Source organism: Rhipicephalus microplus, chromosome 3, assembly GCF_043290135.1.
Source record: "Rhipicephalus microplus isolate Deutch F79 chromosome 3, USDA_Rmic, whole genome shotgun sequence".
In the NCBI taxonomy this organism is placed as follows: Eukaryota; Metazoa; Arthropoda; class Arachnida; order Ixodida; family Ixodidae; genus Rhipicephalus; species Rhipicephalus microplus.
In genome coordinates this window covers 217,021,239-217,047,487 of record NC_134702.1, presented here as the reverse complement: position 1 = coordinate 217,047,487, position 26,249 = coordinate 217,021,239, and the positions used below count along the sequence as shown (strand labels likewise).

General features: G+C 46.9%; 1 protein-coding gene across 1 annotated transcript in view; it reads right to left on the bottom strand.

Moving 5' to 3' along the window:
• LOC119170208 (venom metalloproteinase BumaMPs1) overlaps positions 1-26,249 on the bottom strand; it is a 176,902-nt gene that overhangs the window by 47,859 nt on the left and 102,794 nt on the right. The window contains exons 10-11 of the mRNA XM_037421300.2: positions 15,435-15,543; positions 13,083-13,223 (exon numbers count right to left, since the gene is read on the bottom strand). Of these exons, the coding sequence (XP_037277197.2) occupies positions 13,083-13,223; positions 15,435-15,543 (250 nt within the window). The remainder of the gene's footprint in view (positions 1-13,082; positions 13,224-15,434; positions 15,544-26,249) is intronic.

The window sequence follows — 26,249 nt, the reverse complement described above, 5'->3', positions numbered from 1 at the left end:
TTTCCCGACGGGGGCTTGGAGAGCGTTCCCGTGCCGTCACATCGAAACGTGACCCAGTGGCTGCGGGTCTCCTAGGAGATGGTGACCGTGATTGACGTCGTGTAAAGGGTGCACGCTGTTGCGCGAGATATTCTTCGATGTCGCTCGGCCTTTGACCAATTCGGGGACGAGGTGAATTGACGTAAAATACACGCAGGCCAAGTTGCCGGTATGGGCATTCGCGGTAAATGTGACCAGCCTCACCGCGATGATAGCAGAGGGGTCGTCTGTCCGGCGTACGCCAGATATCAGACTTGCGCGTCGGTGCACGGCGACCATCGATGTCCAAACCAGCGTGCGCCGACTGAATCGCGACTGACGGCATCATTGTCTGGATCGGGACGTATGGAACTGTCTGAAGCGGAACGTGCGGCACTGTCTGGATCGGGACGTGCGGCACTGGCTGGGTCGGGACTCCTTGACCAGAACGAGGCGTGGCAGATCGCAAGGCTTCCGCGTACGTACGACGGCGACTGTCAGTAGACACAGGAGCCGTTTCCGGATCAACCGACATCAGCGGAAAACGATGGGCGTGCAACACCTGTTGGACCTCGTCACGGATGACACTGGTGATAGAACCAACATCGATTGGTCTTGTCCCGTACATCTTTTCCATTTCTTCCCGGACGACAGATCGGATGATCTCGCGAATCCATTCGGGGCTCTTGCTCCCAGGGGTGGCGAAAATTTCGGGGGTTGAGGCAGCATTCACTTGACGGTCAAACAGGGCAGACCGTTGGTGCAGTACTTGCTCCATTGTTGCCGCTTCAGTAAGGAACTCAGCAACACTCTTAGGGGGACTACGCACCAAACCAGCAAAAAGTTGTTACTTCACACCACGCATGAGATGGCGCAACTTTTTTTCCTCTGCCATAGCAGGATCCGCTCGCTTGAAAAGCCGTGTCATGTCCTCAACGTACATCGAGACGGTCTCGTTTGGCATCTGGATGCGTGATTGTAGTGCACGCTCCGCTCGTTCGCGGTGGTCGGGACTCCTGTAGGTCTCCAGAACGCGACGCTGGAACTCGCGCCAAGATGTCAGAACATCATCCCTGTTCAAAAAACCACGTCTTGGCACCGTTCTTCAGGCAAGTGTACACGTTCCGGAGCTTCGCGGAATCATCCCAGTAATTTATCGCTGCGACACGTTCGAACTCACTCAGCCAGTCGTCAACATCTTCATGCTGCTCTCCATGAAAAGGGCTAGGCATGAGCGGGTTCTGGACGGTGCAGTAGATCGGCGTGGAAGGTGTCGGAGCTTGCACGGGATCTTGTGTCGAAGTCATAGTCGCTGCGTCAGTGGTTGGTGTCTCAGGTGGTAGGCCTCGTTGGCGGCGGCTTACTCTGTGAACAGGAGTGTCCACGGGTGCAGGGCTTGTGTTCCGGCTGCTGGGCGGGGTCTTGGGCATCGGGTGGATCGTGAGACGTTGTACCCAGCAACTCCACCAGTCTTGTCACGTTTCGTAAGACAAACTTGGTTTATTGGGTTCGTTGATTCGACTAGCCAAGCAGCAGCTCAGACAGATCGTCTTTGTCTTCTTCCACTCCCGGATCTCACCCAAGCATATCAGGTGGCAATATATATATATATATATATATATATATATATATATATATATATATATATATATATATATATATATATATATATATATATATATTGTTGCTCTTAATCATCGCACTAAGCTGTTACTGCATGCGCGTGGAGCTGCCGACAGTGGTTCAGGTGGAAGGGGTTGGCTCCATCGTAGTGGTCGGACTCTTCCCCGCTTGAACTTTGTCTGACAATATTTTGGAGCTAAATCCGGTGGCCAACACTGGATGTGTCACAGTGGTCGTTCAAAATGCCGATGAAGACGCTGAGGTTTGCTGAGGTTTAACGTGAACCTTGGCCGATAGCGACTCTGGGTTACGACTTTGTGTTGTGGCGGTTTATAACCTCGGCCACGTTGCGACGCTTTCAGTGCGTTTTCCGATGGGTGGAATGAGTTCTGTCACTGCGGTTGGTCTCGCCCGAGGTTCAACGTGTTTGGAAGACTTAATGAAATTGATTCTGGTGGGTGCATTGACGGCCTCGCCGCGGCCTGACCAGTCTAGGTTGTCACTTGGCATGCTGAGACTGTAATCGTTGCCTTGGTCGGCTGCTGTGTCCTTGACGTTGGGCATTGACATTCGCTCGCACCTTGGTCGATGAAAACTCGGGAGTATGGAACTTGCTGTACATCGGTGGTCTGTCTTTACGATGCTGTAAAATGGTATAGAGATTTGGTGGGCGACAGTGAGTGGGTTGGAGCAGTCGTTGCTTGCCGAGTAGACACTTATGTTATCTGAGTGTGGTGGTATAGTTTTCATGTGCATTTGCATGCCGAGCCAGAAAATGCTTGCGCAACACAGTGTGAGTGTGGGCATGCACAGGCCTCTGTACTCAATCATGATATGACGTGCCCGCAACTTCCATGCTGTTATCGCTCTTGTTTTGACCGAGCTGTTCATGGCCTGAATAATCAGGGGCGATTTCCATGGTGACAGCAGCACCTTCATGGGGGTCTGCGTGGCATTCAGGTGGTATGTTGGGAGTCAGAATGATGTGCTTTTCGTCGTCGGCAAGATCGTACACCATGTTGCCGGAAAGGCCGATGCTGGCTCTCTGCCCCACCGCGGTGGTCTAGTGGCTAAGGTACTCGGCTACAGATCCGCAGGCCATGGGCTCAAATCCCGGCTGCAGTGGCTGCATTTCCGATGGAGGCGGAAATGTTGTAGGCCCGTGTGCTCAGATTTGGGTGCACGTTAAGGAACCCCAGGTGTTCGAAATTTCCGGAGCCCTCCACTACGGCGTCTGTCATAATCATATGGTGGTTCTCGGGCGTTAAACCCCGCAAATCATCGATGCTGGCTCTCTCTGCCTGGAACGCATCGATGTAGCTCACACACTCGGCCAATGCCTGCAGATGTGGTACAGACTGGTTCACGATTATCTGCTTGCTATTCACGGTTTTCTCCGACAGCTGTGTTGGAAATTACATTGGTTGCTGGCACGGAAGTTTGTGAGATGGGTCCAGGTGTGGAGCTTGGCATTGGAATAGTGACGCCTGCATTGGAGTCTGTTTCTGTGTACCCTGCGGAGCGTTCAGCCAAGAGGTCATCAAAGCTTATGCTGGGTACAGCTGCACAATTGGGGTAATTCAGTGGGGGTATACCGCTTGAGTGACGTCCTTTACGAGGCCCGTCTTTGATAGTCGTCTTTGGCTGAGCTGAAGTTGAATCGAACGATGGCAAAGAGTCCGAAAGCTCAAGTGGTGAATGGCAACACAGGACCGCAGCCTGGAGGCGGAAACCCACCTGCGCCTTATCCTCGGCAGCTTGAACTGGGGGATAGAAGGGAGATCGGAGAGTGTTCGGCCGAAGGCAGCAATGAGCTTAGAGCTCCACTCCGCCCATGACTGCTGCTTGAAGCCTTCATACCGGTGCCACACCACCGCACATTCCTGAAGACGGTATACAGCCACGGACAATTTATTAGATTTTCTCCAGGCTTCGCACATTGCTATTGCGTCGACGGTCACCACCCAGTTGTCAGCGTCGTTCTCTAAGCCACGGAACTCCGGTATTTGGGCGACTACTTGCGACAGTAAAACGGCAGGTGAAAATGCAGAGTGCAAACTCGATGCTGCGCACCCGGTCCGAGAGCTGCATGAGGGCATCCCGGAGTTCTCGGCGTTGCTAGGGTGGGCTGGCCTCCAGGTCATGTGAGGATGCTAAGTCGAGCATGGCGTCAGCGGTGCTCAGTGCCGGCAGGATGGCAGGAAAGAGCACGGAGCTCGTCGCAATAACAGCGTTGATCGTGACCTTGGGTGGCGCGATGGTACTCCGCAGCTCCACGGCACTATCGCATGAGGCATGGGAACCACTCTTAATCACGCCCGCGGAGTACGCGGTGCGAGCAGTATTCGCGGTGGCTACATGCACGTCCAAGGAAGCCTGGACAGTGCTCCGTGGCCACCCGTATGTTGGATAAGTGCCGGTAACAAAATGCAAGCGATGGGAAGCTTGAACTGCATTCCAAAAGAATAGGAGCCCATGCGTAATTTTGCCGAGAAGTGGTAGCATGGTGTCCATTAGGTCATGCCCTGGTACCGCAGGGGAGGCATGGACGCCGTCCATTGATGGTCCGATGGGCAGCCGAAGCGGTGGCCAGTTGACGACTCCATCGTCAAGGAAGCGTGAATGGCGTTTCTCGATGGAAAATCTCATGCTGCCGACGAACCACGATGGCGCGTATCGATGGCTTCTCGCAGAGGGTTCACTTGTCGGACTTCACCATTGTACAGAATAAACGACAGAGAGAGCGCCCGTGGCAAAATGAGGATCAGGTGGGCAGCTTCGCGTTGGCGCTCTCGGCATTTTCACCTGCTGTTTCATCGTCGCAAGTCCTCGCCCAAATACCATAGTTCAACGACTTCGAGAATGATGATGACGACTGAGTGGCGACCGTAAACTCTACAGAAGTGCGCGAGGGCTAGACGGAGCCTCAGAAATGGTACGTGGCCATTGACCGCCTTCAGAAAGGTGCAGCGGCATGGCACCGGTATGAGGGTGTCAAGCATCCCTGCTGGGCGGACTGGAGCTGCGAGCTCGTAGCTGCTTTTGGCCGTATGTCTGGGCACCTCTCCGCCACTACCCCATTCAACCAAACCACAACCAACAGTGATTCTCAGGAGGGGTGTCACCTCAAGGTTGCAATGATTTGTTCCAATGCATCAGTAGAATACATCAAGGAGTTTTCTGCTGCTGACCCTGACCGGATTGGCCACAGTCCTCCTCCGCAGGTCGTAGAGTCTGCCTCGGTATCGCACCTGGAAATACCATCACCAGAGCTTTCTCAGTGGATGCTGCCCTCGCACTCCTCAATGTCTGAGAACGTGGAGGTGCTCACCCCTATCGCGCCAGGCACCAGTGAACCGTACCAGACCATGTGCACGATCGTCAATAACACAAGGTACTCTTTACCAATCTATAAAGTGGACCTTTCTGAGGGTGCGAACAAGATGAGCCCTAACCTGACACAACCATATTTGCAGACGCCTCAGACATTTTAGAAGACGCACACATGCTGAGTCACGTAGATACTGGATTTTAAAGGGACATATTTTTTGAGAAAACCGAGATATCTAGCTAGGCTGAGGTGATTACCATTGAGAAACTCTCGTGGACCAGCTCTCCTGCTGTTGCTTTTCTGAACACCACGTGCGCACGTCATACTTCGCCAGAAGCCACCGACTCAACCATGTCCCAGAGTGCTGTTGAGGGATTGCTGCCCGACCACAATCTCCGTTAGATCTCACGTTGAGAAATGGCTCATGCGCTCACACGGACGCCTCGCAGAGCATCCGTCTGCTGCTCGGCCCACCAGCGGCAGTGGGACAGACACCAGCCTTTCCGGATTGGTGTCCGACCTTGGAGGAACAGTCAGTGTGGCCCGCAAGAATTATCACCGAGATTTCAGGCTACGCCTATATATGGGCCTCAACCCAAAGCTCGAGCACCACGAAACGTCCAAATCTGCACACTAGAAAAAAAAGAGAAAGCCTTTCCTGCAATTTCACAGCGTGGCCAAGGCTTTAAACCGTGGCGGCACAGCCAATGGCGTCCGCGTCATCGGCAGCTGTCTATGCAGGATGCCAAGGTGACCGAGGCCAACCACTGTGAGGCCGACCACCAGAACCACTTGCAGATCCTTCGGACAACTGGCAGCATGGCCGAGACCGACCGCCACAATTCAGACAGTGTCGTCCACCAGAGACGCTTCCCCCAGACCATCACACCATGTTGCATTGTGTCCGGGCCGACCACCACGATGCAGCCAGCCCGTCCAGAAAAAACTTTGCCACCAGCTCCGTGCACGCGCAGTCATGGCCGAGTGTCATGACCAAGAAAGACGCTGCGGCTCGGACGCGTGGGGAGCGAAGAGATGGTAGAGAAAGACGAAGTAGAGAATAGAACAGCTGGCCCAGAATCAGGTATAGTCTCTGTCGTTTACTCAGTACTAATATATATATATATATATATATATATATATATATATATATATATATATATATATATATATATATATATATATATTGTGAGCGCTGACTATGTACTTCATCTCCATCTGTATGACGAAAACCGTTGTAGTGATCATCACCGTAGGTCACACGGGCGGTGTCTCTGGCTCGTGGGTCTGGATTAAAAAGATAACCTGTTACTGCCGGACCCAACGCGGTCTCATAAGTGGTGGGTCGTGCTGTGGTTCCCACGTCCTCCTGCTCTACCCGTCACCCCTAGAGCTCCGGTCTGTCGACGGTTGTGCCCTCAAGCAAAAGCGGTAGCAGAACCCAACGTGTCCGCTGCTGCAACCGCTCCTTCTCAGCCACTTAGGCTTCACTACACCGTGAGTACCTCTTACCGAGACACTCCGGTATTTTCCGGCCTTCACGGCGAAGACGTCGAAGAATGGCTGGACAGTTATGATCGAACCAGCGTTTGTAACTATTGGGACGAGGCGCACAAACTGCGCTACGTTCGTTTTTACTTCGATGACGTCATTAAAACCTGGTATTACAACCACGAGAGCGGCTTCTCCAGTAGGTCGGCCTTCACGGGGCATCTCAATGAGGTATTCAAGACGTCTGCAGGATGCTCTGCGGTAGCGAAACAGAAGCTCGCAACCCGCATTCAAGGGGACGACGAATCATATACGTCCTACATTGAAGATGTACTGGCTCTCTGTCGCCGAGCACAAAATGACGTGACGGAGACCGATCGCATCCGACACGACACATATCAACGCTGTGGCCTTCAATGCTCTCGTGATACAGAATACAACTACCGTCCGCGACGTCACCACCACATGCCAACGCCTGGACGCGCTTCATTCCATGCGCCTTCCACACGCCTCCTGCGACTGTCGCTTTACCAGCGAGCATGAATTGCGAGCCCTTATCGGCACAATTGTCCGAGAGGAACTACACAGCCTTATTCCAGGTAACCAAACCATTGCGTCTGTCCGCACACGTCCTCCCTACCTGTGTGAGATAATGGAGGACGAACTCGCATCAATAAAAAGCACTGCCCATGCCCCGTCTCCTGTGCGCTTCCCAGCACCTTCGTACGCAGAAGTTGCATCACGGGCTACTGCACCAGTTCCAACCGTGCCTGCGGATTTCGGATGCGACCATTTGGCAGCGATGACAAAGCGAGTGCCAAGGCCACCCCAATATTCTACATGGCGTACTCCGCGCCCCATCTGCTTCTACTGTGGCATAAGGGGTCATATATCCAGTTTCTGCCGCCGCCATCAGCTGCATGAACGACGTGGTTATCCAGCTTACGAAAGAGACTTAGCCCCGAGAACTGATGGATACGATCCCGCACCGTATTCGTCCACCTTCCTTCGGTCGCCCTCCTTTCCACGGTCTTAAGCTGGGCCTCATCCTTCTTGTTCATAACGCTGCCGTTCGCCGTCACCGTTTCGGCGTACGTTGTCACCCCTGCGTTCCGCGCCGATCTCTATGGACTCGGAAAACTAGAAGGTGCAGTTTTTGGAGGGGAAACTGCTTGTTGTAGGTACGTTACAACTCCTTCGTCTCGTTCAGCTAATTTACTGCCTGTTTGTGTGGAAGGTGTTTCTGTTGACACCTTTATAGAAACTGGAGCCGCTATTTTGGTGATTTTTCGTGCATTGTGTTTTCGCCTGCGTAAAGTGCAAACTCCTTATGCCGGTCCCATGCTATGCGGCGCTAATGACAGTCCAATTTGCCCGACCTGATGGTGTGCTGCTCGTGTTCTCATTGATGGAATCCGTCATCACATACAATTGGCTGTGCTGTCTTCGTGCGCTCATCAGATAACCTTAGGCTGGGACTTCTTGTCAGCTGCGTCTGCTGTAACTTCGTGTGGTCGGCCCCTCATTCGTATTACGGACACTGAGCTTTCTTCTGCTGCCGACCTTTCGTCGCCCAACCTTGTGACAGCTGCGAATTTCCTCCTGGCTCCAGGGCAAAAATGTGTGCTTACGATCAAGTCACGAAAAAGTGTAGATGGTGACGCTGGGGTTGTTCCTTGCCAGCGCTGCATTTTTCAAGAGATCACCATCGCATGTTGTTTAGTGCGGCTCTCCCGTGATTATGCAAGCATCATCGCCTGCAACACGATGGCAAAACCACTACTTCTGCCAGAGGGGACCACTGTTGCCAGCATTACCGAAGAAGCACCGGTTTGGGTCGTCACTGGTTCATCTGCTTCGTCATTCTCAAAGTTAAGCCAGCGAAAGATTCATCTCCTGCTCTCAAGGCCTCTCTGTGTGCACATCTCAACGCAACGCAAACTGATGCCTTGCTAGCATTATTATTGAAGCACAAAACTTGGTTTGATGTTTGTTCCGTAGGTCTGTGTGAAACAACAGTAGCCGTTCACCGTATCGACACCGACGGATCTCGTGTCATGCACCGCCGCCCTTACCGTGTGTCGGCTTCTGAACGCAAGCTTACAGAAGAACGTCAACGACACGCGCGCGCGCAACGTCATCAGGCATTCGACGAGCGCATGGTTTTCTCCTGTCGTACTAGTAAAAAAAAGGATGGCTCGTTATGGTTTTGCATTGATTACACATCACTCAACAAAATTACTCGTAAGGACCTCTACCCAATGCCTCGCATTGACGATGCACCGAAGAAGCACCGGTTTGGGTCGTCACTGGTTCATCTGCTTCGTCATTCTCAAAGTTAAGCCAGCGAAAGATTCATCTCCTGCTCTCAAGGCCTCTCTGTGTGCACATCTCAACGCAACGCAAACTGATGCCTTGCTAGCATTATTATTGAAGCACAAAACTTGGTTTGATGTTTGTTCCATAGGTCTGTGTGAAACAACAGTGGCCGTTCACCGTATCGACACCGACGGATCTCGTGTCATGCACCGCCGCCCTTACCGTGTGTCGGCTTCTGAACGCAAGCTTACAGAAGAACGTCAACGACACGCGCGCGCGCAACGTCATCAGGCATTCGACGAGCGCATGGTCTTCTCCTGTCGTACTAGTAAAAAAAAGGATGGCTCGTTATGGTTTTGCATTGATTACACATCACTCAACAAAATTACTCGTAAGGACCTCTACCCAATGCCTCGCATTGACGACGCTCTTGATACTCTACAAAGTGCCGAGTACTTCTCAAATCTCGACTTGCGCTCTGATTATTGCCATATTCCGATGCACGAGCCTGATAAAGAGAAGACTGCGTTTGCTACGCCAGATGGGCTCTTTGAATTCAATGGGATGCCTTTTGGCCTATGCGATGCCCCAGCCACATTCGAACCATTGATAGACATGGTACTGCGGGGATTAAAATGGAAGACGTGCCTTTGCAACCTAGACGATATTCTCATCTTTTCGTCCAGCTTGTCACAGCACTTGAAACGGCTACACTAGGTAATCATGTATTTAGCTAAAGCCGGTCTCTAGCTCAACACTAATAAGCGTCGGTTTGCCAGGCACAGCATCAAGGTATTCGGTTACGTCGTCAGGAAACAAGGCGTTGAGCCCGATTCCGACAAAGTTGCTGCAGCTCTGCACTTTCCTACACCAACCACGCCCACCCAAAGAGCGCCGCAGCTTCCGTGGCTTGGCGTTATATTTCGGCCGCTTTGTACGTAATTTCGCTACTATGGCGGCTCCTCTGCACAAATTTCTGACCAAGTGCGCACCCTTTGTCTCGTCGGATGACAGCGAAGCCGCTTTTCACAACTTCAAGCGATGCCTCACATCACGGAAAGTGCTTCGCCATTTCGACGCTGGAGCCCCTACTATGCTACACACTGACGCAAGTGGACTTGGCATCGGGTTGTCCTTCTTCAGCGGAACCACGCTCTCGAAGAACAAGTCGTGGCCTACGCGAGCCGTACTTTTTGACCTGCTGAGCGAATTTACAGCATCACTGAGCAAGAGTGTCTCGCCATCGTGTGGTCCATACAAAAGTTTCGCCCTTACTTATACGGCCAGCATTTCACAATAGGGACTGACCATCATGCTCTCTGTTGATTATTGTCTCTCAAAAATTTGTCGGGACGCCTTGGACGTTGGGTACTACGATTGCAAGAGTATGACTACAGCGTCACATATACGTCGGGTCGACAACACCAAGATATAGACGCTTTGTCGCGTTGCCCGCTCTCGCAAAGCGCCGAAGTGTCACCATCCATCTTTTCATCACCACCCACCAAAGTGACCAAACAAACGGCTGCTTGTTCGAAAAAGTTCGGTGCCTTAGCGAACTTTCTTTCGTCCACAGATCTTGCCTCGCTCCAACATGCCGATGCCTACTGCCGCACAGTCATCGATCGGCTCACTGGCTTATCGCGTGCTCCCAACAGCCGCCAGAACGACAACTTGCCCATTTCAAGCTTCAAGAGGGAACATTATGTCAGCAAATTTACCATCCTCTCGGTAACCAATCGGTTCCCGTCATTCCTCGCTCCCTTCGTCTGGAAGTTTTACAAGCGATTCATGACGATGCGACAGCAGGCCACTTAGGGTTTCACAAGACTTACAACCGCCTCAAGACTCGCTGCTTTTGGCCTGGCCTCTCTACTTCTGTCACCAAGTACGTCGCTTTCTGCGCGTCATTCCAGCACTGAAAACGTACCACGCCTCCTACCGTGGGACCATTGCAACCACTGCCGTGCCCGTCCACTCCCTTTGAATTTGTGGGTATAGACTTATATGGACCGCTTCAGCTTACGCCAGCTGGTCAACGTTGGATTGTTACTACCATGGACCACCTCACTCGCTACACAGAAACGGCAGCTCTTCCGTCTGGTGCTACCTCTGAAGTCGCCCATTTTTTTACGACATGGCACACCGCGTCTGCTTCTTAGTGACCGTGGCAAGACACTTCTTTCACATGTCCTTGCTAAAGTCCTCAAGGCCTCTAACACCATTCGCAAGACCCCATCAGCGTATCATCCAAAAACTAATGGTCTCACTGAGCGTTTTCACTGAACTTTGTCCAACATGATCTTATGTACGTGTAACCGGATCACCAAAACTGGGACACTATACTTCCTTTCGTCACGTTCAGATATAATACTACCATACAGCGTACGAAAAATTTTGACTTTTTTTCTCGTGTATAACCGTGTACCAACTTTTATTCTAGACACCATCTTTCTGTCCACATCTCTCGTTCAGTCTTCATCTCTTCCGGAAGAGTTTGCCACTCGCGTCACCCGCTGTCACGAAATCGCCCGCGCCAACAATGCTACCATTCAGGACAAGAGAAAAATCGACATTTATGCAAAGCGTCAAGTTGTTGTGTTGCGCCCAGGCGACGAAGTCCTTTTGTGGACGCCTGTTTGTGCACCTGGGCTCTGCAGAAAATTCCTTCACCAATATCTCGGTCCATACACCGTCCTGGAATGAACATCGGAAGTCAACTATCGCGTTGCTCCTGTCAAGGCGGCTCCTGATCGTCGTCGCCGCCACACCGAGATCTCCCACATCTCTCGACTGAAACAATATACATGGTGGCCCAACCCTTTCTAACTAAATAGTGTGAGCGATGACTATGTACTTCATCTGCATCTGTATGACAATATATATATATATATATATATATATATATATATATATATATATATATATATATATATATATATATATATATATATATATATATATATATATATATATATATATATATATATATATATATATAATTATATATATATATAAGAAATTGAAGGGAAGGCACGACAGGTCCGGCTATTTTCTATATTGAATGAACTTGCAGATAGCACATTTGAAAAGGAAATTGTATTTACTAACGTTTCGGCCGTGCTACGGCCGAAACGTTAGTAAATACAATTTCCTTTTCAAATGCGCTACATTCAAGTTCATTGAATGTATATATATATATATATATATATATATATATATATATATATATATATATATATATATCTAACCGACAATAATGCCAAGGAATGTATAGAAGAAGTTATTTGAACCAATGCAATGTAATAAAAATAAAACAAATTGGGGGAAAAAATAACTTGCCATGAGCAGCGTAGCATTGCGTAGAACGGCGTAGCAATGATATCTATTAGTTTTACGAACATTACATTCAACGAATTGGTCAAGCTTACACTGAGCTACGCAGGGCTTTACACACCAGAACTGCATGATTCTGAAGACCAATGCGGTTTTTTCTAGGTTGCTTCTGTGTTAATACTAGGCTTTATCTGAATGAGTCTAGTTTGTCACTACATTGATTATCAGAGCACAGAAGTCAAAGGTAAGTCAGAGACAATAATACTCAAGGTAGAATTCCACAGCCATAAGCTCGCGATGAAGCCAAGCATTTGCACCTGTCATAAATATTTTGTTAGGTCATCGTTGGCGTTATGTGTTTGATCGCTTCGGTGTGCAGCCACTGTTGCTCTTCCAGTTTCTCAACGCTGAGCAAGCTGTTGCCTTGTTGCTTTTGAATATACCAGTGGTTGGTAAAGAAATTCACCCGATTTGTGTGGCACATACCAATTCATGACGATAATCGTTGTCAGACAGGCCGTACAGAAAGCTGTGGCATTGAGCCGTTTTGCGGGCTAACTGTAGCCTTTTTGAGTTTTAGTAGGCCGGAGGTCAGTTGTAAGGTTTGTGCAGTTTCTGTGGCAAATACCTGAAAAGGCCGCACAAGATAGACTAAACAGACTAAGCTCCACAATATCGGCTGCCTTAAGCATCATTTTAGCTGGTAACAACTTTACTTTTGGTAATAATTTAATTACCAGGAGCTTTATTACATATAGCTTGGATGTTAGAATTTTATGTCTTTGAGCATTGGAAGCCAGTGTCATGAAAAGCCTGAGAAAAGCAACATACAGTTGTTTTGTCATTTTGCTTTGCTATACTCTAGCGGACATGGTTTGTAAATCTGTGTTGATGTTTGTTTATTACGTATCCAATACCCTAGAGTGCATTGGCTGCGCCATATGCCAGTGTAGTAATTACTAACCTTATATATTTGGAGATGACAGCAAGACTACAGCTGGAAAACTCCTCAATGTGCCTTCCGTTAGATCTTGGACTCATCAGATAGCCATCTGCAGCTGGACACTTTGTTGAGGTGCCTTCGCCGTCGTGATAGGAGCCGAACCTGTGATCGTAGTCAAAACGGGGATGAAACCAAATTCAGTTATGATCAGAGAGTAACACTAAAAATGCTGTCGTGCTTATTTATTAACACTACTTTCAACTGATACCTCGTATACGCGTCAATAAAAAAATGCCATAGCAACTAATGCTTCTCAAATTGAGGAAACATGTGAATTTGAAATTTTCTCTTCAAATCTACATTGGTCTTTTTTTCTTCGTTTTCCAGATTTTGTGCCCATCCTTGTAGCCGAATTCTTCACAACAGGTTGTTTAGAGATAGCTGCGCTGGTATAGTAGTTCTCGCTTTCCAGCCCTAAATTTGATCTAGTGTTATGCTAACTGGCGTCTAGTACTGGATAGTAATTGCTATCTAGCACTGGAGACAGTTGGCAAGCAGTGCTGTCTTGCGCTGGCCTCTCTGAGCTACCTTTGCGAAGAGAACATGAAGCGCACAAAAATTTGAATGAAAAAAAAAAACACAGATGTACAAACTCAGCGGCAACTGTGCGCGATTTTATGTAAACCTTCTTTCACCCATGTTTTTTTTTATACACTTTTAGTTCAGCCCTGATTTAATTACCAGTGCGCCGAGAATGCCGCAGTGGCGAACATTATTTCGACCACTTGTTTATATCTTCTATTCACGTGCCAGACTGCGTCACACTAGTTAAAGCAAAAGTGCTACCACGTTTGTTTTCCTCTTTCAGAAGCACATAGTAAATGATAATTAAGTACTGCTCTGGTTTAAGAACTTCTAATTGAGGGTCGCCCAACTCAATAGAAATACGCTAGCAAATTCTGCATCGGATATGCTCGTTAAGGCACCGGAAGGTGCATCTGTCTGTGCGACGAAATGAGTATCAGCGCCGGGGCACAGGCCCTGACGTCAAGTCGGAACATAATCTCGCCACCCTACACGTGCCGCATGTTTGCCTAGTGTAGTGAGGCTAGTTTTAAAATAAGTGTGATAAAACCAGAAGTGTGTTCAGTATGATCGACTGAGAAAGAGCAGTCTGATACACAAAACTTACAAGTGGTTAAAACAGAATCAGTGCTAGTTGTAACTTTCTAAACAAATGTTAGCTATATTGGAGACTGCGCGACCCCTACCCACACACAATGAACCCAGAGGTTGACCTTTTCTGTTTTAGAGACGATAGTCCTTCTTGCGGACCTTTGACGAAAAAAATTTGGTCTGTATGTCTGTGTGTTTGTCTGTTTGTCCACTCCTAATGATATTTTAAGCGACACCAATCTGACCAAACGATAGTCGAAACGGCCGACCCCATTCCCAGCGCTTAGCAATATTGCCCAAGGTTCAGCGTTCATACTTGTGCAATTGGGAATTAAAAAGCAATAATGGCGCTTATATCAGGCTCCATAACAACACGTCAATATTATGCATGTGTAATTTTTACTAGCAACGACATACATAAGTAATTCCAAGGACCGTAGCGTTTATCACGCTGCGCTGACCATGCAATGCTGGCACAAGAAGGCCAGTGTTTCCAACGCTTCGCTAAGGCGATACGGTAGTGGTACCTACCCGTCACCTTGCGTTCTACACCTTATCACCTTAGAGACGGGTGCGCACGCCACGCGCCCCGTTTTTCAAGATAACTGCCAGATAGCGCTCATGTCTCTCGTGTGACGTGACTTGATGCACCCGTTCGCCTCCGCTGCACGTTCGAGGCACTCAACGCAGCGCCTCCAGAATACCATTCACCAATTTTCTTGCGCAGAACATGAAACAAACCTTTTGATTACTCTGTCTAGACGCAAGACTATCCTTTTTTGATGACGATTGCAGTGTAGCATGCAGATACGGGGCCAATAGTTTTTTATATCGCTGCACGCGGCCATTTTCTGCGTTTAGAAATGAGCGTTCAGGCTTGTTTCTTTTTTTGTTTTGTTCGGGCAGGTTGGTTATTGTAAGTGCACCTAATATGCCGGTGCCCACATACACCATGATAGCTTGAAACGACGTCACCACGTTTACCTGCGGCGGCAGTACAAATGTGTTTTCGCCATGCCGCTAGTTTCAACTTTATTAATGTGCACCCAACAAGTTAAAACTGCGTTAGATTCAGAAAAAAAAAGAATGTGTGTTCTGTAGACAAATATTTACCATGGAGAAATGTCCTTGAAGCAATCGTGTAACATCATACCTCATACGATGGAATTTCTACAGCATAATCATTCAATAACTTACGAATGCCCCATTTCATGGGCGGTTGAATGTATTCCAGTGTACCTTCCAGCCAAGTCTTTCACAACAGCTACACTGTATTGACTGCAAATGCCTTCCAATGGAGCAATCCCTGCGCAGATAATATGCAGTATCAGTACATTTTCTCACTGCCACCAAAGAACGGACAAGGCGGCTAGTTATGGAAATGAGGTAGCATGCATACATTCTCAAAGTGTAAGCATTCTTGCATATCACATCACACGCCTTACTTTTCTTCTCAACGCTTTTTTAACTTCTTTGCAAAGCTGCGTGGTTTAGCTACTGCAGGAAACTTGCGTAACTAGCGGCGGGCTAGTGTGGAGCTAATCCTGACTACAACATTGCTTATTAGAGGCAAGATATCAAGATTTTTTTCACTAGAAAGTAATGATTTATTACAGCGTGAAGTATAAGGGGAACTGGTCTACATTTATGTCTTTGGTGAAATATGTAATGTTCGCACCACTTTTGGAAATGCTGACGTTAAATATTGCTGAAAAAAGTTGGAAGTTTATAAGACATTTTGTTGGCGTGTTTATATAGCGCCACTGGGTCAGACATTTGGGAAAAGCAAGAATAACTTCAGCGAAGTTTGACTCATGTTTACACGTATGACACATGCTAAAATATTCAGTATACTTTACGTTTTACTGAGCAAATCACCGAGATCAGCCGCATGCACTTTGGCATGTACCGCGACGATATAAAGATAAAGTGCACAGCAGTAAAAACTTTTCTGTTTTTAAACAAAAAACAGCAAACAACGGATATAAATCGTTATGAATGATAACGTTCCAAAGGTAACATACATATCAGTGGACAATTATTTTACTACATCTTGCATGTTGTTACATCGGCTATGCATTTTGAAAGTTTTGAACTTCAAGCCTTTTGTACCTGTGCCAGGATAGGTAAGCTGCTAAGCTGCACAAAAACGTACTGGTACTTCTTTTATTCAATTATCAACTGTGACAGATAAGTACTGCATGTTAATTACCCAAAGAAGCGAGAAATTGTTACCTAAATATATATATAGGAACTCCACGTTTGGAGACCGACGGAACTTCTTACGGATGAAACTGTCTTGAATAAATGATGAGTTTACTAATTTGAATCATCTTGCTCATGTCGCACAGCACTATCATTGTGCGATATTTTAAGTAGGATTCCATCAGTGCTAGCTACAATGTAGGCTTCGTTTTTTTTGCAACAAATGCTAAAATTTTTTTCAAAGCGCCAACTGTACGTGCAAGCATACTTTGAAGGTGCTCAATATAAACATCCAAGAACATCAATCCACAAAAACATGCTCCAAGTGTTTTAAAGATGTTAGGAATTTTCATGGCATTTCGTCCTAAGGTGATACTAGCACTGACAGAAACAGCTTGATTTCTTGCTCTGGAAAATGAAGCCTTGCTTTTAATAAAGTCAATAAGAAGAGACTTTTCAAGAAACTTTTCAAGAGACCAAGAATTTCACCTATTTAGGACGATATTGGCCTGACACCATAAAAGATCTGCATTGGAACCCCGTGGTAATAAGCTATTTTTGTCTGAATACATAATATATTGGACACTAGTGTCAATTTTCATCAGATATTTGATATAAATAATGAACTGCAACGGGCCCAGCTGGCTATTCAGATAAACACCATGTTCAACTTTACGAACCGTAGCTTCAAGTTGTCACAATCACGATCACATCTCCACGACAAATCACCCAAGCGGCACACCTAAAACGCTGGATTCACACGAACACGCTGCATGAAGCCAGTGAAACAAAGCCAGTGAAGCCGTTTTCTAGGCAGCCAGGCGTCGCCACCCGCTATATAGGCACATGATAACACTAAAATTGTCGACGTCAACGCTGTACGCTCATCGTCCCTTGTTTCTTAAGGCATGACCTAGGAGTTGGCTGATCACGTCAAAATACAATGTCTCATGGGCGCGAACGCGCTGATGAGCCTTGGACGCTCTTGGCGCTCCAAATAAAATGACTACTACGTAACGAATGCGATGTATATCTCGCTAAAAAAACTCGCGCGTACAAAGCGACCGAATGAACGCCGCATCTCTAGTTTTAAATGTGGTGTCGCTGCTTCCTTAAGATGTGGTGTAATTACCTCGGCTTTACTACAAACTGGCGTATTTGACATGGTCGTAGCATATCCTGGCCGAACTAGCCAAGTATACTGCCCAGCCAAATGGCTAATTAGCCGGGCGCATGTGCTTGGGTGCAGCAGACGATGAAGACGACGAAGAAACCGGACACCAGCGAGCAGCACACCAGACTGTGTGGTAGATGATTACCACGTATTCTCGGGTTTGACTGTGGTCGTGATGTCATGTGCTCGTACGGATGCAATCTAGGAGGCCACCATGCTGATTATTCTAAAACAGACTTAGTGCAAGCATTGAAAGTTTCAAAATAAGTTTAAACACCCCGTGTCACTAAAAAACACCATCACGAAGAGCTCCTGACACTTCTATTACATGGGTGCATTTCTGCACTCAGTAGAACAAAAACAAACAAAAGTAGATGCGCCTGGTATAAAAACACTGCCCAACTTAGTCGACCGTTCCCTACGCGATGACTGGTGTTGTAACGAATGAAACTCAGCGTGATGAGGGTTAGATTTGACTTTTTCGTACTGTTGAATCATCTAAAAGGGGGTGTCAGCAGAGCTCGGGAATATCCCGAGTTTTACGAAACTTAGCCGATTCTGCATGGCACCCAAGATCACGAGTTACGCCAAGCTCGGGCGGTCCTTCACAGCGCCCTAGGTCACTCTAACGTAGAGACGCAGACAAGGTGGTTATGATGCAGCGTGTCTCATTTTGCGCAGGCTCCGGTCAGGCGCACTGAAGAGGGATAGCTATGTCCCAACAAAGTGTCGCATAGGTGCTTGGTTTACATACGGATGTTGTGATGCGTGATCCAATGTACAAGAGCCTAGAGAGGTGGTCATAACATGAAACGTACGTGAAGCCAATGAAGTAACACATGTCACCGCTTGACTGGAATCGAGATGTGTCTCTCAATAGGAAGAGTACAGTTAGGCTTTGCACCCTTCTCTTTATAACTACGGAAAGCTGGCCGCGAGTATAATTGTTGCACTTTGAATTGCAGCACGCCACTCAAACACAAAGAAGAGCGCATGAAAAGGTATGCACAGTACGAGTGTAAGCTAACAACTGTCACAGTTGTTGCTTATTTGTGTTTGAGAAGGGTGCAGCAAGTGTCTTCTGTTCACAGTTAACAGCCCCTACTTCGGCTCTGGGCGCTCAAAGCTCACTCATTTCCCAAACGCAGCCGCGAGGAAAGTGTAATTTGTGCGCTGTGTATTTCAATGCAATATTATTGCTGAAAGCGCAGAACGTATGTGCAAACTACACTTTTGCGTGAGTGAGTGAGTATATTATTAGGGATAATTTCAGTTTTGTATGCTAACGACGCGTATGTATGGGTCTGAAATAAGCGTAACGAGATGGCCTGTGTTCTATTGAGTTCTGAATGTGGCATTGGGAAAGCCTGCTGCACCATGCTTCATAATATCGTTGTTGTGGAAGCAGTGTCTTCATGTTCCTACTCGTCACTGCTGCAGCCGTCACCAAGGTCGAGAGCAGCGTGGTCAGTGAGAGCGCACGGCTGTGTGGGCCCTCGGGTTCAGGGCAACATTGCTTACTGCGTCGACATACGCGGTAAACTAGTACAAGGTGTGAGGGACAAGGCTGTCACTGGTTGATCTGTTCAAGATCCTGGCAACCTGTGTCAATATGAGGTCATTTTCGAAAGCTGGCATTGATGATTTTGACTCCATGCATGCCTCTTTACAGTGGCATTTTAGCCGAGCAAGATCGAAGGCTGCTTTTTGGCCACGTATGGTTTCCTTGTGCGTACCATGGCACATTTCGTAGTCGAAGATATCTGGTCTACCACCAGTGCTCCGAACAATTTGCCGTCTCGATATGCTACAGCACTGACGAACCTTGCAGTTGTACCACCCGTCCCATTTGCTGCAGTAGAATATTTGCTGCGATATAATTAACATGGTTGTGCACACAGAGCTCGAGCAAGTTCTCGCTGTGTGTCTGTGCAGGAAGCCCCGATGCTTTCTGGATGGTCTTCCTGATAAGAACGTGGGGCCTGTCTCACTCCAACCTAAGCCGTTTGTCCATGAAAATTGTGTAGGTAAAGTGGAAAAGTGCAAATACATTCATAAGCCTAAAAAACAAATTGTCCTCCTTGAGACCCTTGTGTCTCACGGTGATCCCTTTTATGAGCTGAAAGGCGTTCTCTGTCTTGGCGACAATCTTCCACAGAGTGCTGCTGTTGTCAGCCATCGCTTTAATGAACATGCTGAGGATCTTGATGGTTGTCTACCATCGCAAATTCCTCCCCATCGCTGGTGTAAATGTGCATGTCACTTGCTTTGACGTTTTTTCGTTGACTTGGGCCAAGTACCCTATTCTTTTCTATAAGCAGAAGCTCTGACTAGGCGGGTGAGCACGTCAGTGAAGCCTGATACAGATGCGCTTCCACCTCGACGACTTCTTCATGAATGGCATCTTGCGCCCAGCCTTCGTCGCCGCCGGTGCACCAGGTCGTACTGTTCCCGGAATAGACGGTATGTCCACTGCCATTTACGATAGTCAGTCTTTTTTGGAAAGTTCAATGATGCAGAGATTCATTTAGCAAACTGCGCAGCAGATGAAGCGCAAACAATGAATATTACAAGACAGATGAGCACAGATGCACAACTGATTTACTGAAAACGTAATCGGTGTAAGTAGTGTCAAGCAAAAGACAATTTGCCACCGTCAAAGTTAATCAGCGTACCGCAAACCATTTCATTACTTCTTTATTTCCCATCTTCTGTGCAGTTTTCTAGAAGATGAACCTGTAAGAACTCGCAGAGTTTGCAAAGCTTGTTACACATGAATTAATTGAACAGCACCGAAAAAATAAAAAAATTCTTTAGCCGTACCTTAATATCCTAGTTGTACGCTTTCAGAGAAGTCTAGATTCGCAGCCTTGCTTTATTTAGCGTATAGGAAGGACTTCATATTGTTGTATAGCCTATAGACCCAAGCGCGAGGTGTGCCAACGTGTCCAGAATGAATTCTCGTACTTGATGATGTGAGAAGTCGTTTCACGTCTAGGGCAAGAATAGCCTTAGTGTCTCGTAAGTAACCATAAGTCACTTGGTGCCTAATGAGAATCACTGCATCCTGTGTAGAAAGGCCAGTACGAAAATCAGTCGTATTAAGCGTATAAACCTCATTTCCTTTTAGGCAGTCGTCAATAATCGTGTGCCATGACACCACACCCATGCTAGACGTGTGGGAGACTAAGCGAAGGTTGTCGACACTAGGAGGCTTCTCTGGCTGGGAGTCAGTACGGCGTCGGCTAGTTTCAATTTCTAAGGGACCTGAACCATTTTTTTATGTTTCGTTGTTGAAAGCAGTTAGATGTTTTGTGGATGCGCCGTCGACGTTTCTGGGGACTTTGTGATCCTGTAAAGCCATAGGGCCGACTTGTGATTGAGCGTTTGAATAACTCGTCTAATGCTGGTCGCTGAAAAGTCATTACCTAGTTCTGGTAAAGGGGCCCACAATAGTTTAAGAACACACTGTCTTCGCCCTTTCGTTCGACGGGTAGGTACTCGGAGGCAAACGGGGCAACGAGTTCTTCTACCACCTGTTCGTTTGTGGCCCGTGTGGGGCACGGGCTAACATGTGTCTCTGCTTGATCTTATTGCTGCGCTCGTCCAAGAGGTGCTTCAGAAGGTGCTTGGACTTGACGTCCTCGATTAGGCCATCGACAAACGCAGAGCTCGTCTCACTGCTGTTTGCACAATGTGCTGAAATGTCTCCCGTTTCTTATTCAATGAAAGGGGCAGCCGCAGCCTGCGGTTGTTCCTCTGCCCCTTTCATTGACAGATCGAAATTTCGTGTGCTGACAGCAGGAGGGAAAGCCTGCTGTTCAATTTCTTCACCTTTATATCTGACTTTATATTTTTGGGAACAGCAGCGGAATCTTTGCCGACACCCTCGCATCATTCATAGGATTAGTCAGAAGCAATGGCCTTTTTACATCGGATATCACGACACAAATCTCAGTCGACTACCGCAAACTCTTGGAGTCTGGCACGATCCACCACTATATAGGTTTGAAGGACGTAGTGGTCGTGACCAGCCTTCAAAGCGGTTGTCTTTTGAACATTCTTGATGAAAGTGAGGTATCGCGTGGTGTCCTTGGTCACCGAATGGCCTATATCCGTAGCGGAAGCCTTAACAGTGATTAATGTAAGGTCTGGTTTGGTGGCGTCCATGCACAGGTATGGACCCAATAGCGTCTCATACACGTATCCCCATGAGACGTATGGGGTCCTGAAGTCACAGACTATTACGAGGGGGCGAAGGCCAACTGATTCGGCTACCTTCTTAAGCAACGGCTTGAACTGCTGGAGCCTGTGCTTGAGGTTGGTGCAGACGTTCAAAAGAGGTGCACTGTTTTTGCTTTGATTGCGCCACGCTGTGTCAAGCATATCTTGATCATTACATGTTGAACTTCGCCGCTCGCCATTTACAGGTCGTGGGCGAGCCGTAATAAATCTTCGCTTATGGGAGTGCACATACCTCGTCCTCCTGAATGCCCAGGGATTGCCCGGTGCCCATCGATGGACGCAGTAAAGGTTGGAGCCTCTGATGTGTTATGATTTGAAGTTTCTTCATTATTGTTCTGAAGTACTGCTGCAGGTGTGCTCTTTGACCAGCGTAACCCCTGCAGTTCCACTGCGGAATAAATGCAGATGCTGCCTTTATTTTTGTTCATTAAGAATTTCGCTTTTATCACCACCCTGGCAAGTCATTGTGGATCGAACAATCTGTCCCTCTGCCTCATGCACTGCTGCTTTATCGTTGGGAGCTGGTGGGCCTGGTCGTCTTTATGTTGCCTACCGACACTCCTTGTGGTGCTTATTTGTGCTGTTTGACGCGATTTTCCAGCGGGACAATGCTTTCAGTCATAGCCATTAGCCCCTCGACTGGTACTGTTCTTCATAATTGTATCCAGCATTTATTTTATTTATTTTACCTCAGATTTTGTGTTCTTCAGAGCACTGAACACCACTTTCTGTTAAGCTGCCGTGGGTCCATCTGCATCAGGAGTTGGCACCAGCGTTTTGATGTTTCACGTGCATTATTGAGATGCATTGCATTTGGCATTTCTTCATTGTCCCCCATTTCTGCACAGATTCAAGTAATGCTAAGTGCGATAAACAGCTATGTCCGCACGAGCCACCACGCCCTGTCTGGAAAAGTACAAAAGTCGCAGTTAAAAGGCATGCCTGCATATAAATCGGAGTGTAAAACGAGCGGAGTGAGGGCCTTGAAAGCGCGTCCTTAATTCGCGCCCCTTCTGGCATGTGTATAAACTCCGGGTCACTTATAATTTATCAAAAAGATAACAAAAAGAGGGGGAAAAGTGATAGGCAGCTTGATCAGCTATGCACCTCCCCTTCCCAAATGTACACCTTGGCGCGTTCACAGCAAAATGTTGCACATAATAAAGAATAAAAAAAAGAATAAAAAAGTTCTATATACCAACAGAACAATACAGGTGGCATCAGTAGTGCAAATAAAGAAAGCGAATAAAACAGTAAATAAATGAATAAAAGATGAAAAATCAAGATCATCAATAACAATACTACACATATTCATTGGAAATATTATGTAGTATCACAACACAAAAGCTTGCTTCACAAAAAACAAATAAACACCTAGAACTTACAATGCCGCGTGAAAGTTCCACAGCTAAAAGAAAAACAAGGTGATGTGCTTTAAATTTATTAGGAACGTATTCTTAAAGGCAAATTCATATTGTGTCGAAACACGAATGTATATATAATCGGAGTTTAGTAGTTGAGCCAAAAAAAAAAAGAAATAACAATCACCACACACTTGAGAAAAAAGTACGCAGTTATTTTGCTGATGATTTTTTTGGCACAATGTATAAACAACTACACTGGTTTAACAATTCCTGAAGCTTATGTCATAAACTTCTGCCTCGTATTGGTTCAGCACAATCGTGCTTTCCAACTCGCTGGCTGGCGAACTGAACATGTCGATATGTTCTTTTCTAAGCGTGTCAACTCGGAGTCAGGATCAATTTTATTGTAAGTAGTACAATAGTTACATAGTGATGATGTAGAAAAAAAAGGCCTAAAGTCAAAGTCTGCAATAAGACCTCCTTTTCAAAATAAATAATAAATACTGGTTGAAACGTATAAAACATACGCATTACATATTTTGAAAATAGAAACTATTGACGTTCAAGAGTAAAAACAAACTAGAAAAAAAGAAGTTGCAAAGTAGCAAAATTGAGGTCACCAATAGTAATACCCAATGAACAAGATTGCAAGAATAATAAAAAATCAGAAATCGAAAGATCATAACTTTTGAACTGTATCTTCCAGTCATGAATATTTAGTGTTTTGATTTTGATCGGGAGAGAATTCCAAACAGTGAGGGATAAAAAAAGACGCTCTGCTTGGCCTAATTAGTGCCTATATTAGGTAAGACAAAGCTGTTGTTGCGTGAAAACTTTATATTATTCCTATTTCTTAGATAAAATCGGGGTACAACGCCATCGCATCGTCTGAAGTTGATTTCTTAGAAAAATAATTTTGTAAAGCTATACATACCGAGCTTCTAAACTGAAAAAACACGCGATCTTGTGATGAAATGCGCTAAACATAATTGTTCTATAAGCGTCGTTGTGCAGTTTTTGCATTGCATGTAGATGTGTGATAAAACTACATACCGAACACGTTATGTAATAATTATTGTGGGAATGGGCAGAAAATACCATGATAGTGAAATATTATGCTGGATACGTATTGTGAATTTAGTAGCACTGAGGTACCGTAGGTAGTTTTTTTTTTACTTTAGATACTTTGCATATGTGCTCAATAAATTTTTGTGGCTAGTTCTACGCCTAGATAATCACAGAATGAACTTGCTGAAATAGAAATGGATCCAAAAAGTATAGGAAGAATAGACGGAAGTGTTCAGTAATTAGATACGAATAAAAGAATGCACCAGGCCTGCGGGGAAGGCGCAGCAAAGTCACAGCGAAAGCTAGAAGAGCGGCATTTCAGAGCCTTTTCTAAGCACTCATTGGGTGACTGCTGCAAGTGCACTTGCTCGATGCCCACTACGGCAATAACAATAAAAAGATTTGGGTAGTAGCCCAGAATTCGCTTTGCTATCTTTTGTCATTCTTCTCAGAAGCGTGGTATCTGCTAAACACTTGCAAGGAATTTTGGTCCAATTGTTCATGCAGTCGTTGAGGCAATGAAGAAGTATGCCTGAAGTGGGTATGCGCCACAGTTACTAGGTGAACGAAAAAAAATGGCAGATCCCACGTACAGTGGAAATCGATGATATGCGAAGCACGACTGAGAAAGGTTGATATGTCACTTTAAAATCAGCAGAACGTTTCAAGGTGGAAGTAAATGAGCCATACATGATTTCCGTGTCATGATTATCATGTTTAGATGTGTTATTTACCATCGTCATCTATTCATGCCACGTGATACCAAATTTAGTAAATGTGGGGCTAGCGAAACGCCCATGAGCACGCTATGAGCGTGGTATGTTGCCATGTTCTTTCATGACACGCGTGTAAGGATTATCATGTTTGCACCGGTAAGATTTTTCGTCATTTATTGAGGTGTCGTAACACCAAACTTGGTATATGTGGAGCAAGCAAAACGGCCGCGAGTGCATCATGAAGGGCCCAATATGCTCCAATATAGCGTTGACGCGCGCGCACGCTGGGCACAGCGACGCTCTGTAGCAAAACGCGAGCACTCTATGGTCTGACGCCAGGCGCGACCGGCGCGACCAGCGCACGTCGGCGCGGCCCGACGAAAACCGGCGCGAAATGCGACATGCTGCATTTCGTGCTGATGCGTTGCCCAGACAACACTGCGTCTCCCTCTTTTCGTAAAGGAGGGACGCCGGACGCGCTGAAACGCACATGTGTAAAAGCAACGCAGTGCGGCGGGCGCCTGCGAGTGTATGGCAGGACCAGCACCTGGGAGGCAACGCCGGCGTGACGCAGCGAAATGAGCGCCGGCGAGCACGCGCACCGCGTCACGTCGAAATATATTGGCGCCTTGACTGTGGCGTGTAGTCATGTTCTCGCATGACACGAATCTCGTGATTGTCATGTTTGCACCAGTCACATACCTTCATCGTCCACTGACGTCACGTCATACCGAATTTGGCATATGTGAAGCTAGCGAAACGGCCGCGAGCGCGTCATAAGTGTGGCATGTAGTCATGTTGTTACATGACACGCCTGTCGTGATTATCATGTTTAGATGTGTCATTGACCTATGTCGTCCTATCGCGTCCCGTAATACCGAATTTGGTATAAGGGAAGCTAGCGAAACAGCCGCCAGTGCGTCATAAGCATGGTATGTAGTCATGTGGTTACATGGCACGCATCTCGTGATTATCATGCTTGCACCAGTCACATACCTCCGTCATCCATTCACGTACCGTAATACTAAATTTGGTATATGTGACGCAAGTGAAACGGCCATGAGTGGATCATGAGTGTGGCATGTAGTCAGGTTGTTACTTGACCCGCATGTCATGAATTTCATGTTAAGGTCTCTTGCTTGCGTTTGCCATGCAATCATGTCATACCGTACTACTTTTGCAACATACGATGTTAACGAAACCACTGAAAGAGCTGCAGGACCATGAAATGTAAATAATG